The sequence below is a fragment of the Eurosta solidaginis genome, chromosome 3, assembly GCF_040869045.1.
Source record: "Eurosta solidaginis isolate ZX-2024a chromosome 3, ASM4086904v1, whole genome shotgun sequence".
NCBI lineage: Eukaryota > Metazoa > Arthropoda > Insecta > Diptera > Tephritidae > Eurosta > Eurosta solidaginis.
Genome location: NC_090321.1, coordinates 250,192,927 through 250,206,975, shown reverse-complemented (window position 1 = coordinate 250,206,975; position 14,049 = coordinate 250,192,927). Strand labels below are relative to the sequence as shown.

The following is a 14,049-nucleotide window of genomic DNA, read 5'->3' as shown; positions in this document are numbered from 1 at the left end:
GCTCCGAGTGTATTTCTGCCATTAAAAACTCTCAGTGAAAACTCATCTGCCTTGCAGAAGCCGTCCGGAGTCGGCATAAAACATGTAGGTCTCGTCCGGCCAATTTGTAGGGAAAATCAAGAGGAGCTTGACGCAAATTGGAAGAGAAGCTCCGCCTATAATCTCTTCGGAGGTTATCGCGCGATATATATTTATTATTTTTTATTTTTAATCTAGCTTCGAGGAATGCGTTTTTTAGCTAGCTTATCCGCTTTTCATTCCCACATAGATGTATGCGGTAAATAATTTAACTAGCCCTAAATTTAACAAAATTTTAGAGCTGGTTCTGGTCCACAGACATCAAAGTGTTGTTTTGCTAATCTAATATACACACTTCCTTCGACTTGAAGCAAAAAATGAACCTGGAAAAGCCACGATATCAAAGAAACACATTTTTAGTATTTGGTGTTTATTTTAGTAAAATCGAATTTTATTATTTAGATACCAGTTTCACATGGCTGGACATTACTAGAACGATGTAGCGGGTGGAAACTACAGCAGATGCAAGTAGAGGGTCTACTAAAGTTACGAAAGCTGGTTCGAGACTGTCATATTAGTATTCCATCACCATTCCTTTAAAAGAAGCCCCTTCTACTAATGACTGCTAAAGGTAGCTCCACATTTCGCTGTTAAGGACTGCTTTATTTTTTTACAGAAGTAATTATCCAGCCTCTTCGGGTTCGATCTTTTCAAATCTAGTGAAGGAATTGATGACATCAATAGCGGAATAATCAATATGGTATTAAAAAGTATATGTTTTAAAATATGTGCCTCTAGAGAGAGGGTATCGAATGTTTTAAAAATATATTTGGCCGTCAAAGTCAAGAGAATTTTTTCTCAAAAACCGGTGCACAAAACCCAGAACTTCATTTTCGAGCCCGTAATCCTGAGTAACGTAGAGGTCTTCGTAGAATACTACTCACATGAGCACTGGCCTATCTTCGTTAAAAAAAGAAAAAATTATTTATAAATATTCATACATCATTATTGGCTCACCCTTTATAGAGAAAAGCAGAAAATATGTATAAAATGACTCAAGCATACGTTGCAATACACAACAATAAAAAGAGAAACCTATGGGCAATATTATCATTGATAGTGAATAATAATAAAAAGCGGAGGAAAGTGCTGTATAAATACGATAAAAATGGTATAAAGATATTTCCTTTTAACAGATAGAAAATACTATAAATAAAGCAGTTGTTTGAATATCCAACATTTTTATGGCTTTGTGTGTAAATTGCAATTATTACTTATTGTTGACTTTGATCACATTCCTTTGCTATTGTACTTAAAGGATAATGGTGATGTCACTTGTGTTTAAGTGCCTATATTTATAAATGTACGCATGACCTGTTGTTGGTGTAATTAATAAAACCTCAGATAGCTGGGTGTATTATTAAAGCATAGGGGTAAGGATACAGATAAGGATAAAAACATGATTAAGGAAAGGAATAAAGATAAGGATGAGGATAAGAATAAGGTTAAGGATAAGAATAAGGATAAGGTTAAGGATAAAGATAAGGACAAGGATAAGGATAAGGATAAGGATACGTATAAAGATAAGGACAAGGACAAGGACAAAGACAAGGATAAGGATAAGGATAAGGATAAGGATAAGGATACGGAAAAGGATAAAAACATGAATAAGGAAAGGATTCGGAAAAGGATAAAAACATGAATAAGGAAAGGAATAACAAGGATATGGATAAGGATAAGGATAAGGATAAGGTTAAGAATAAGGATAAGGATAAGGATAACGTTAACGATAAGGATAAGGATACGTATAAGGATAAGGATAAGGATAAGGATAAAGATAAGAATAAGGTTAAGGATAAGGATAAGGATAACGATAAGGATAAGTATAAGGATAAAAATAAGGATAAGGATAAGGATAAGGATACGTATAAGGATAAGGATAAGGACAAGGACAAAGACAAGGATAAGGATAAGGATAAGGATAAGGATACGGAAAAGGATAAAAACATGAATAAGGAAAGGAATAACGATAAGGATGAGGATAAGCATGAGGACCAGGACAAGGACAAAGATATGGATAAGGATAAGGTTAAGAATAAGGTTAAGGATAAGGATAAGGATAACAATAACGATAAGGATAAGGATAAGGATACGTATAAGGATAAGGATAAGTATAAAGATAAGAATAAGGTTAAGGATAAGGATAATGATAAGGAAAAGGAGAAGGATGAGGATATGGTTAAGGATAAGGATACGGGTACGGATAAGGATAAGGATAAGAATAAGGATAAGGATAAGAATAAGTATAAGGATAAGGATAAAGATAAAGATAAGGATAAGGATAAGGATAAGGATAAGGATAAAGATAAGGATTAGGAAAACGATAACGATAAGGATAGGGATAAAGGTAAGGATAAGGATAAGGTTAAGGATAAGGATAAGGATAAGGATAAGGATAAGGTTAAGGATAAGGAGAAACATAAGGATAAAGATAAGGATAAGGTTAAGGATAAGGCGCTGATCTTCAATCAACTTCTGGGGCGACTCGATGGAGGACACGTAAATTTTACGACATGCGCAGATAACGTGTCAATAATAATAATTTGAAAATGCCTTCCAAGAGTTAGCTCCTGGATGGATCGGACGCTTCGGGATATACCTGGGTATCTAATGTGGCAATTTAGTTGCCAAAATTTGTAAAAATTACCAATTCCATTTTTCTGTTCACTGATGTACATACGCACTTACATATGTATGCATATTTCAAGCATTTTAAAACTGTTTCCACTTCTTTAAGCAGATATCTGTTAAAAAGTAATTAGTTCCAGCTTAACACAACAAAAAAATGAATGAAAGAGGAGTAAACCCAATAACTAACCTCTTATATTTTCCGGCGGCTTGTCTCATGACGTGCTGCCTTGAAAAAGCTGCTATGTTTAATTCAAAATCAAATTGCTGCAATATTATGTTGGCTTAGCAGGCATTACCAAATTGGTGGCTGTACAGTGAAATCTAATTAAATTTTGTGCAAACAGGTTGTGGCTTTGTGACTCTTTTATGCCGGAAATGTGTGGCAATTAAAATTATGGATATATTAATTACAAAGGTTGGCTTAAACGAAAATGCAATTGCGAACGAAACTTATGTTAGTTCACATTTGAGAGTAGTAAAATTGGATTTGATTGCAGGTTGAGTGAAACGTATGGTTCATCTGGAAGTTTGTGGGCGTGCGCTGTAGTTTCATTTTCAATTTCCGTTGTTGTCAGCGTTAGCAATCGGCGTTGATTTTAAAAATATGCAAACCTTTCGTATGTGTTAACTTTGCTAACTTTTCACTTTCAAGCGAGATAAGGATAAGAGAAGATTGCTCCTATGTACTGAATAATGTTTGTTTCAATTTCTCTACTTTTCTATTTGCGGTTTCAAGCAATCGCCTAGATGAGTAAAACGGGAAACGATTTCCATAGATTTTTTTGCTTAGTTTGAGTCGGCGTGCCAGCTTGTATGCGCTTTGCTGGAAAAATAAAATTGAACTTTAAAAAACAGGCGCTGAAATATATTGAACGTAAGCCTTGATTGTTCATTCAATTAAAAAATTGAAAAGAAATGCTGCAGCGTAATTGAGCCCGTGCACTTTTTTAAAGGTGAAAAATTTGTGCTGGCAGCTGAAAATTACAAAAAAAAAAGCGAAAATGTATTATTTCTAAAGAATAATGTGTTGAAATTTCAAAAATTCATAAAACCTGATCAATCCATTGTATGCTATATATGTATTATTTATACGAACGATCTCAAAGATTTTTAAGACAACAATGTATGCTATACATTTAAACATCTTGGGAAATTTTAAGCTTCTAGCTGTCAAAATGATTAAGAAATTCCTCTAAACCTTTAATCTGAACAATCGTTTTTCTCGGATCTATACTATATACTAGCCGACCTAGCAGACGTTGCTCTGCCCTAGATTTGGTATATCTGCATAACTTTTAAGCAGTGTTTACCTCTTAATCTCCCCCCCCCCCCCTTTCCTTATCCTTTTATTCTTTCTTCCCTCTGCCTTTCTTTTTTCTGCGTCTTTTTCTCTCTCCGTCTTTTCCCTCCCATCTTTTCCGCTCCATCTATCCATGTCTCTCTATCTTCGTATAACTTTTCTTCTTCCCTACTTTCTCTTCTCTCTATTTCTTCTTTTGATCTTCCCCGTCCCTTTTTCCAGTCCCAGTCCCAGTCCCAGTCCCAGTCCCAGTCCCAGTCCCAGTCCCAGTCCCAGTCCCAGTCCCAGTCCCAGTCCCAGTCCCAGTCCCAGTCCCAGTCCCAGTCCCAGTCCCAGTCCCAGTCCCAGTCCCAGTACCAGTACCAGTCCCAGTCCCAGTCCCAGTACCAGTCCCAGTCCCAGTCCCAGTACTAGTCCCAGTCACAGTCCCAGTCCCAGTTCTTGTGTAAGTTCCAGTCCCAATCCCAGTCGGCCCATGCTCCATTTTCCGAAAAAAGTGTCAAAAATACTAATCTAGGCAAAAGACTACCTACATGCCCATTTTCAGTTAAATCGAACCTTGGAACAGAATTTGTTCGAAAAAATCGGTCCCTGGTCCTCCTCCCGGGAAAAAGTATCGTAAAAAATAAAATAATTGATTCGAAAAGAGCGGTCCCTGGCCCCTTCATGGAAAAAAGTATCGTAAATACTAATCTAGGCAAAGGGCTACCTATATACCAAATTTCAGGCAAATCAAGCTGTGAATAGAATTTGTTCGAATAGATTGGTCCCTGGTTCACTTCCCAGAAAGAAACTACACAGGACCGCTATCCTATCTTTCAAGTTGTATCAAACTGCATATGGTGTGCAAGTTTTATGCAAATCGGTTTAGTAGCTTAGGTGTCCATTACGTACAAAACTATATGACAAGAATGTGAAATTTGATTTTTCTACTTGTTAGAATGAAGAATAAATGCAAAACGCCCCTTTTTCGAAAATCTTTTTGTAGGGGGATATATGCTATGGTGGTGCGATTCGGTCGGTTTCGACAAATGTCTAATCGTACACCTAAATATACCCGTTCATCAAATTTTATCATATGTATCGTTTGAAAATATGCCCCCATTTAAGACTGGGCAATTTTTCTTATTTATCTAGAAGTTTGTTATGAGTCACTTATTGCGTTTTAGTTTGAAACTGCTGAAATAGCTAGTTCTGATTTATAAATGCTTATTTAGCGAACATTTTATTCATTCATTTTTTCAGCATATGCAATTAATTTGCGTGAAATTACGTCAAATTTTCGAACAATCTATGCGCTGACTGCTATGAATGACTAAAACAGCTTCTATTTGTTTGGAAAACTGTGCGCTAACATTAAATTAGTATTTTGTTAAAAACCCACAAGTAGCACGTTAAAAAGTAAAATAAAATGCTTTTGATTTTTTCATAAGAAAATACACCAACATGTTATTTCTGAAAACCAATTTGTAGCAATTAAATTTTTACTGCTTTTAATTACTCGTCTATTTTTTTTTTCTTTTATGTTTTCGCATACGCTAATGCTTAAATTCGACTCATAAAAGTTCATTTAATAGCAACAGCTTCTCTTTTGAATTAATTTATGTTCCGGATAATTTTATGCCTTAACGCGTAGCTAATAAATTACTACAAAATTTTGCAACTTTTATTATTGTTGTTATATGCAAACTGATGTTTTTTTTTTTAATTTTGCGTTAATTTGTTTAAAACTTAATGAGTTCAGTGGCCTAGCTGTACAATTAGGTCAATATAATCAGCATTTGGCATCGACAAATCATTGAGTTGTCAAAACATAACGAACACGAGAGGCAGTTGCAATTTGTATCAAATTTCGGTAGTTAAATTATCTTTTTTCGATAACTTAGGAAAAAACAATCGGTTTTGAAAATTCGAAAAAAATTTGCGAAAACTCTTTTATAAGTTTTGTATAATTGAAAAATTAGTTTTAATTATTGGAATAGAAGATAGGAAATTTTTCAGATACCTGTCATAGCTGCGCAGACTGATCAATTTCGAAGGTTGCTAAACCTTCATCATCAGTACGCTTAGGCACGCTGCGCTTACCATTCAGCTACACAGCGGTGGTGGGTTTAACTGATAAATTTCTACTTCCATTCCTCTTTAACAACCATATCTTATGATGATGAAGTCTTAGCAACCTTCTAAATGGATCAATATGCGCAGCTATGGCAGGTGTCTGAAAAGTTGTATATATTCTAGTCCAATAATCAAAATCAATTTTTCAATTATAGAAAAATTAAAATAAAAATTAAATAAAAAAATTTTAAGCACTTCCTTTATATAAATGGACAAAAGCCAGCGAAAAATGTCTCCTTATATAAATACATATTCTTGCTAAACTTTGATTTTTAGATTTTTGCCATAGAAATTGCAAAATGATTTATGAGAAGTAAAAATATAAAAGTAGAGCGCACATCTTTTGGATGGGAAAGTTGGTAGGAAATGAGATATTATTAGTCATTTAAGTGTGCTCCACCTTTATATTTTTACTTCTCATAAATATTTTTGCAATTTCTATGTCAAAATTTAAAAATCAAAGTTTAGCAAGAATATGTCTAAATAAGGAGACATTTTTCGCTGGGATTTGTCCTATATAAATGGAAGTGCTTGAAATTTTTTTACTTTATATTTATTTTCTCCTTTTCTTACATTTTCTCGGTGTCTTAACCTATCTGTTAAGTTTTACCCTTATATCTCAATGAGAACTTAAATAAAAGTTAATCCCGAAATTCCCTCCGTTCCGTTTGATTTTTCTAAATATTTCAGTCCGTGCACCCCCTAGCGAAACTTTTGTATCGTGTCATCGGCTGTCATCGACCTCTGAATTAAGCTCTAAATTTTTAGCCTCTAGCTCATCGAGAAGTTACTTAAAACCCGGTTTCAAATTTCCAAATTATTATCTAATTTTTTCTATCCGTGCGCCACCTAACGGAATTTTTTTTTCTCCTTTTGTTCCGTTGTCATGGTGTCTTGACCTGTCTCTGAGCTTTCGTGTTTTTAGCTCAATGAGAAGTTACTTTCAAATCCATCTCAAAACACTAAATTTCCAAATTCTTATCTAAATTGACGATTCGTGCGCCGCATAACGGAATTTTTTCTCCTTTTCTTAAATTTTCTCGGCGTCTTATCCTATCTGTGAAGTTTTACAGTTGTAACTCAATAAGAAATTACATAAAAATCAATCCCACAATTCCCCCCGTTTCGTACGATTTTTCTAAACATCTTATGCCGTGCGCCTCCTAGCGAATCTTTTTCTATCATGTCATCGACTGTCATTGACCCCTGAATTAAGTTTGAAATTTTAAGTATCTAGCTAATCGAAGAGTTAGTTAAAAGCTGGTTTGAATATTTTAAAATTCTTATAAAATTATTTCGATCCGTGCGCTACCTAACGGAATTTTTTTTCTCCTTTTGTTCCGTTGTCACGGTGTCTTGGCCTATCTCTGAGGTTTCACGTTTGTAGCTCAATGAGAAGTACTTAAAAATCGATTACAAGTTTTGTGGGTTTGCTGCTTTGGTACCTTTGTGTAGGTTGAACAAAAAGAGCAGTCCAAAATTGATTCGCACAGAAAAAAGTAGCCGAAGTAGCAACTCTTTGCAAAGGCTAAAAATAATTTTAATCGGTTTTCTTTTTATGCAACAAATAAATAATTGTAAATTTCAGCACTTTCTGTATCTCTTTTCGTAAGTTCCTCTCACAATGTAAATAAACAAGATTGTTGCACGTAAATGCATGCTGTGATAATTATGTTTACATGGCTTGTCGCTTTGGCGCCAGCTTCTCCGCTTCCTTTTTCCTGTTTATAGCAAATTTGGCCATTTCCACAAATTGACGTCGAGTGTCTTAACTAACAGCAAGTCACTTGCTAACAAAAGTCTGTGGGTGGCCACACACTTGCGTGGTAAGTAAATTGTTCTAGGCATATAAATATAAATAACTGAGGGTTCTGCCGTAACTTAAGTTTGAAGATATTCTTATGTTTTTCTCTCCCACTTTTCCATATCATTTTATTTACTCCTCCTTCTGCCTTTCTCTTTCTCCGCGTTTCTTTCTCCCTCTCCGTCTTTTTGCTCACTTCTTTTCATCTCCATATATCCATGTCTCTATACCTTGGTCTAGCTCTATACTTTTCTCCTTCCATTCTTTCTCATCTCTCTAGTTCTTGTTCATCTCTCATCACTTTTTGCCAGTCCTAGTCCCACCTCATTACGTCTACCTCTATCTATTTCACAGTCCCGTTGTCTTTCTTTTTTTCTTTTCTCTCTAGTTCTTCTCATTCTTCTCCATCTTCTCCATCCGCCAGTCCCAGCCGGTCCCTGGTCCATTTTGCGGAAAAAGTGTCTCCCGAAGTTGAATAACGCTAGCAAATGCTGGATTTTTTTCAGAATCAGGTATAATTCAACATGTATGTATGTATGTATGTGACGCATAATGTGATGTGGTGAAAGTCCCGCTCAAAGCAAGTTTACCTGTACAGCTCAGAGCGAACAAACACACGAACTGCATTTTGAACCTATTAATTTTGTGTTACATCATAAAATTTCACTCACATCATTTTTTGCATAACGCACCTAAAGAAGTATAACTTCAATAATTTAAGGTCAGTAAAAAAGTATATTCTTTCGCTTTCCCCGAATCACAAATTGTGAAATATCCCACAAACAGTACATAACATAACACTGGTTGGAATACACCGATAGGGTTTTATAGTTTGTTCTCCGACCAATGTTCTGGTACCATTATGAACCCATTAAATCCAAATAAGGTCATTGTAGATCGGCTAGTACAAACTTAACTAGCTTTGAATAAACCGAAAATAAGTGATAAGCGCATAAATATTTCACCGTATGAAAAATAAGGTGTTTGTCCCTAATTTCGGTTTTTAAAGGTTTAAGAGTTGTATCTAAGCTGATTTTGTATACTTGACCAAATTTCAACATTTATTTCATTTCACTGGGTAAGGTTGAACTGGCCGGTCAATAAAACTTCACATAAACTGAATATGTCCATAGTGTTAACAGAATTTGTTTGCTGACCAAACGTAAGGACCGCAGCAAGATGCCAGGACTTATGTTATAGAATAACTACGCCCTTTTGGCAAATACTAGGCGTTTTCTAGGACCTAGCTTTATTGCTGCCGCGAGATCTGGCAACTTTGCTGCCCGTTTAAGGTGAAGCTTTGACCTGGCGAGCGTAGGTCATGAACACAGAACATGCTGAACCTAACTTACAGGCATGTGAGGCCAGAAGGCAGCGTCCAGTTAGTATGCATATTGTGAGCCTTAAGTCTTATCTTTTCAGGGATATGAGTCATCGGAGAGCCGATGAGTTGGCAAAGGAGGGTGCAGCATATATACATATATGTATGGTCCGTCCTGAGCGAAGTTTCTCCGATGCTTCAATGCATTGCAGGAAACAGCTTGATGAAGTACTATGTGAAATTATTGGCTAAATCGCCGCGTAACTATCATTATATACATATGTTGACGCTACTGAAGCTGAAGCAAAACGCTACAATGTGCGACATGGCGTATACGCAACATTTATCAAATGACAATTTTTTTTTAGTGTGAACTTCAATGATTAATTAACCTCTTTTAACGTTTCAAAGCTCAGCGTAACCAAAGCGGAAATTTTAAGCCAAAAAAGAAAATAGTCAAGCAAGCAGCTGTTAAAACTTCAGCGAAACTAATGAACAGCGTATAAAAATTCTGCGATAGCTTTCAGAACCTTGCTTGTCAAGCAATTAATTTTACCAAAAACTACTTGGAAATAATAAGAAGAAAAAATAAATTCAAAACTTTTTGCTTCTTTTTCGAAATTGCTAACGCCACAACTCAAGAAGTTGAAACTCAGCAAAAGTTGTTATACCACATAATCGATGACTGTCAGCGCAACTTTTATTTTCTGTATCAAGAAGCTAAAGTTTAATTTTCTTGAAAATTTTTTTAAATAATGTCAATATTCCGGGTTTGTATGCACGTATTCAATTACTTAGTTAATTAACCACCATAAAATGTGCTAACTCATAGATTTTATAGAAAGTGAAGAAAAAAGTGTAGAAAGGGAAATGCGTTAAGAGCATGTAATGCGTTGTTAAATCGTTGAAGTTTGTTAGTAGTTGGTTTAAACTGTGGATGTATCTATATGTATGTACGTACAGCAGCGAACAGATATTTTCCGAATTTCGTCAACTAAGTCCCTCTTTTCTTATATTCTGCATTAAACATTTTTTTTTAAATTTTGTAACTGAAACTGAACTTTTCTAAACAATTGATAATTCGAAAAAATTTACATTTTGTTTGAACTTCTCTGAATTTTATTGAAATTGCAGTTCTACAGCCCACTAAATTTTAGTCTAACAAAGCACAAGTTATTAGTCTCTCAAAGTTCGCATTGTTTTCTGACAATTTTTTCGCATTGGTGTCTTAGAATTTCTTCCATACAGAAAATAATGTTTGTATGGAGGAAAATCGAAATCTGAATGAATTTTTAAAGAATTTTGAACTTTGTAAAACATTTTGTGAAAGTTTTAAACATCGCGATATCAGGACGGAAAAAGAGCCAGCTGTTTCGATTATATCCTGCAAAGCCTTCAGTCTCGAGAATGGAATTCGAAACCGCACTCCTGCGCTGACTGTTCTTATTACAAATAGCTTCGACTTTATCCACGTCCTGTTGTTGTACAACTTTTTCCCGGTTGCCTTTTGCCCCTTTGGAAAAATTTCCTTTTAAAATATTGTCTGAACTCTGAAAATATCTCTGTTATGAAGTGCTATCGGTATCAGTTTGATAAAAAATATTGTTATCGATGTCAAACGGATTACTTTTCGACGACAAATCGATAACACTTCGATTTCTCGTCCATACAAATCGGTAATACCCCAAAAACAAAAAAAAAAAGTTTCGATAACACACCGATATTTTTTCGATAAAAAACTTAAAATTTTCTATAAGTTTATTAGTCGATTATATATCGAAAAGTTGTTGTTTTGCTATCGAAAACTTAGCGAGCTGTTATCGAAAACGTAATGTCTTGTTATCGAAAAGTATCGATGTGCTATCGACAAGTTATAGATTTGTTTTTTGTAGTACTACCGATTGCTTTCCTCCCACACATTACGCCTACATTTACATTCTGTAGCCCCATTTAGCATACCACCTCTAAATAATACGCTTGCATTCATTCAATTGTAATTGCTGGTAGTAGGACTATGGGGTGAAATAACGTAAACACAAGCCCTTAAAGCCACACAGTCGGAAGCTGTATGGGCTTTGGCTAAGCCCACCCATCAACGACAATGTGCCTACTTTAGTGAGGCCCCAAGATTGGGTTTAAAAAGCCTACAAAATAAAAATTGTGAAAGCTTTCAAAGTGCCCGCGTGTTTGCTTCATCAGAGCTCAGTAAAGAGCTCATTTATATGGGAAATGTTCAAAAAAATTGGTATTTTATGTCATGTAATAGGGTATGTTAGCTGGATAGCCTCAGTCGTGGGGACTGGAAGTAAATAACGATGGGGCATACTGAAAATTATCAGAAAATGAGGCAAAGCAAAAACTTGGAGGTTGCGAGCTTAGGTTAGGTTGAGTATTAGCCACTCCGGCAGAGAAAGCTCACTTGGACAAAATGAAGGTCCGTTGTATTATCTCGATGATTTCGCATTGTCATTTACTCCACGCAGCACCGGAAGGAGGGTGTTTTCAGCATCTTGAGACGTATTGCATATGCTCTCATTCTGTTCAGTTGTACCCATGTACGCTAGAACAGCTACGTGACGGTTTCCTAGCATATTTCTTTGTAAAAAGGCTTAGGTGATATTAATATCAACGGATTTGTACGCCACCGCAAGCGTGGTCAAGCATACCCATATTGCCCTCGATCGCACCACAGTTGAGCTAAGCTTATGCAGCTGTTAGACTATCTTCCATTACTTTGTCTGGAATCATTTTAAAGGAGCTAGTTTGCAGCCGGTCACTAGGAAAAAACGGTAAAATCTGTCTGACTTGCGGGCCAAAGATGGAAGCAGCATCGACTGCCTAATTCGGAAACCCATTACCACGTAGAACCAAAACTAATACTTTCTTTCTTTTACAATCAAAGAAATATTATTATTAAGCAGTCCGAATCCAGTGCTTAAACAAATACTTATAATAAGATTGTACACTGTTTTCAAGGAACCTTTTGACCGCTCCGTTTTCTTTGTGCAAAATGCAATTCTAAGTAACTCTCAGTCAAATTGATTCAAATTCTACTCATAACGAGCAAGATTTTGTTAACAAAAAATTTGAATAAAAAGTTGGCAATCACCTCAATGACTGCAAGCAATTTTCTTTGCTTAGTAGCTAAATAAACAACTGCACAAAGATTTCTTAACAAACTATTTTGTAACAATAACGAGGAAAATCTTGTGCTTTTAGTTTTCCTAATTTATTTTTATGTTTTTTTTTTGCATCGTTTAAGCACTCGAACACCAACAGCGCGCACTCTAATCCATATAAATTCAAACTGTCGTCATGTGCTGCGCACGTCAGCTCAGTCTGTCACTATTTACAAACAAGTACAAACGTCAATTACTAGGACACACAAACAAATTTACAGCAAAATATATATTACAGTTTTTGTAAAACTTACCTTGTTGTTGCGGTCGACGTTGTGATAATTTGCGTCTTTGTGGGGGTGTTTCCGTTTCGCTAAGACGCGGCTCGCTCGTACAATATGAACGTGAGTTTTCTAAGTTATATTGTTGTTGTTGCTGTTGTTGCGCTTGGGCTTGAGCTCTTCGACGCACCTGAAAGAAAATATAAGAAAAATAATTAAAGAGATGAAAAATGAGCATTTCAAAGTTGGTAGCATAAAACTGCATCAACGCTATGGGGGAATAAAAAATAATAAAAACAGAAATAAAGTAATTTCTTTAGGCTTATGACAACAACAACAGCGTTAAGGCGTTACTCCTATGATATTGTTTCATATTAAAGAAACGTTGTAGCAATTGTAAAGCGCTAAAAGAGTTTATATTATTGAGATAGACTGCGGTACAAATAAAATTCTTTACGAGAAAAACATTTCCTTTTTTAGTATTTTGTTGTTGGGTTTATTTTCATTTCATTGTTGCAATACAATTCTCGTAAGTGTTAAGCTTACTACCAAACAAATATAAACTTTGTAATACACTTGTTGCAGGTTTCGTGTGCGTAACATCATCTCATTCATTCAAGGGCTACACTTGGCGACACAACATGGGTTATATGTAACTTTATTCAAAAGAGAAGCTTATATCAAATGCATTGTTTGGCGCAGAGAGGAGATTTTGTCCAGCATGGCATAATCTTAAAAAAAAAAAATACTGTGATGGGAACATTGCTTAAGGTTTCTATGAATGAGTGCTGCATATGTATCGATGTTTGTAGGAAATTTCGAATTATCGACCTAGCATCCTGCAAGAATTCGAGTTGATTGATATCGAAATATTATTGTCTAATTCTGGTAAAAGCAGGACAACCAAATTAGAAGTGGTGTTATACCGCCTGCCCATCCCTCAGACTGCTTCAAAAGGAACGGTTTTCAAGCATATTGAAAATAAGTTGTCTGCCAGCGGGTCACCCCTCATCCACTTCCTGACAGAAGATAAGAGTTACCTTGCAATAGGTTAGGTAGGTTGAACTGGCCGGTCAATAACGACTTCACATAGACTGAATGTGTCTTTGTGTTGCAGAATTTGTTTCACAACCAAACGGAAGAAACCCAAAAACTTATGTTATAGAATAACTCCGAGCTATTTGCAAATACTAGACATTTTCTAGGACCTAGCTTAATTGCTGCCTAGAGATCTTCTTGCAAAAGTAGTGTCTTGCGCTTGCCCAGGCTTTGCTTACCTTGTCAGGTTGCTCTATAGATAGACAGCAGAACTCACAGTTCATAACACGTCCATTTCATTTTTGCATATAGGGCAGAGGGATCCACGTAAAAATTGCCCTGATAAAATTGTATATATC

The 14,049-nt window shown here is 35.6% G+C and overlaps 1 protein-coding gene across 4 annotated transcripts in view; it reads right to left on the bottom strand.

Annotated features, from left to right (window-relative positions):
* Positions 1-14,049, bottom strand: part of Rgk3 (Rad, Gem/Kir family member 3) — a 413,265-nt gene that overhangs the window by 272,734 nt on the left and 126,482 nt on the right. For all 4 annotated transcript variants that reach the window (XR_010951308.1, XM_067775892.1, XM_067775895.1 and 1 more), the window contains exon 3: positions 12,686-12,842. Coding sequence is in view for 3 of the 4 variants with exons in the window: in XM_067775892.1 (XP_067631993.1) it covers positions 12,686-12,842 (157 nt within the window). In the remaining variant the exon portion in view is untranslated. The remainder of the gene's footprint in view (positions 1-12,685; positions 12,843-14,049) is intronic.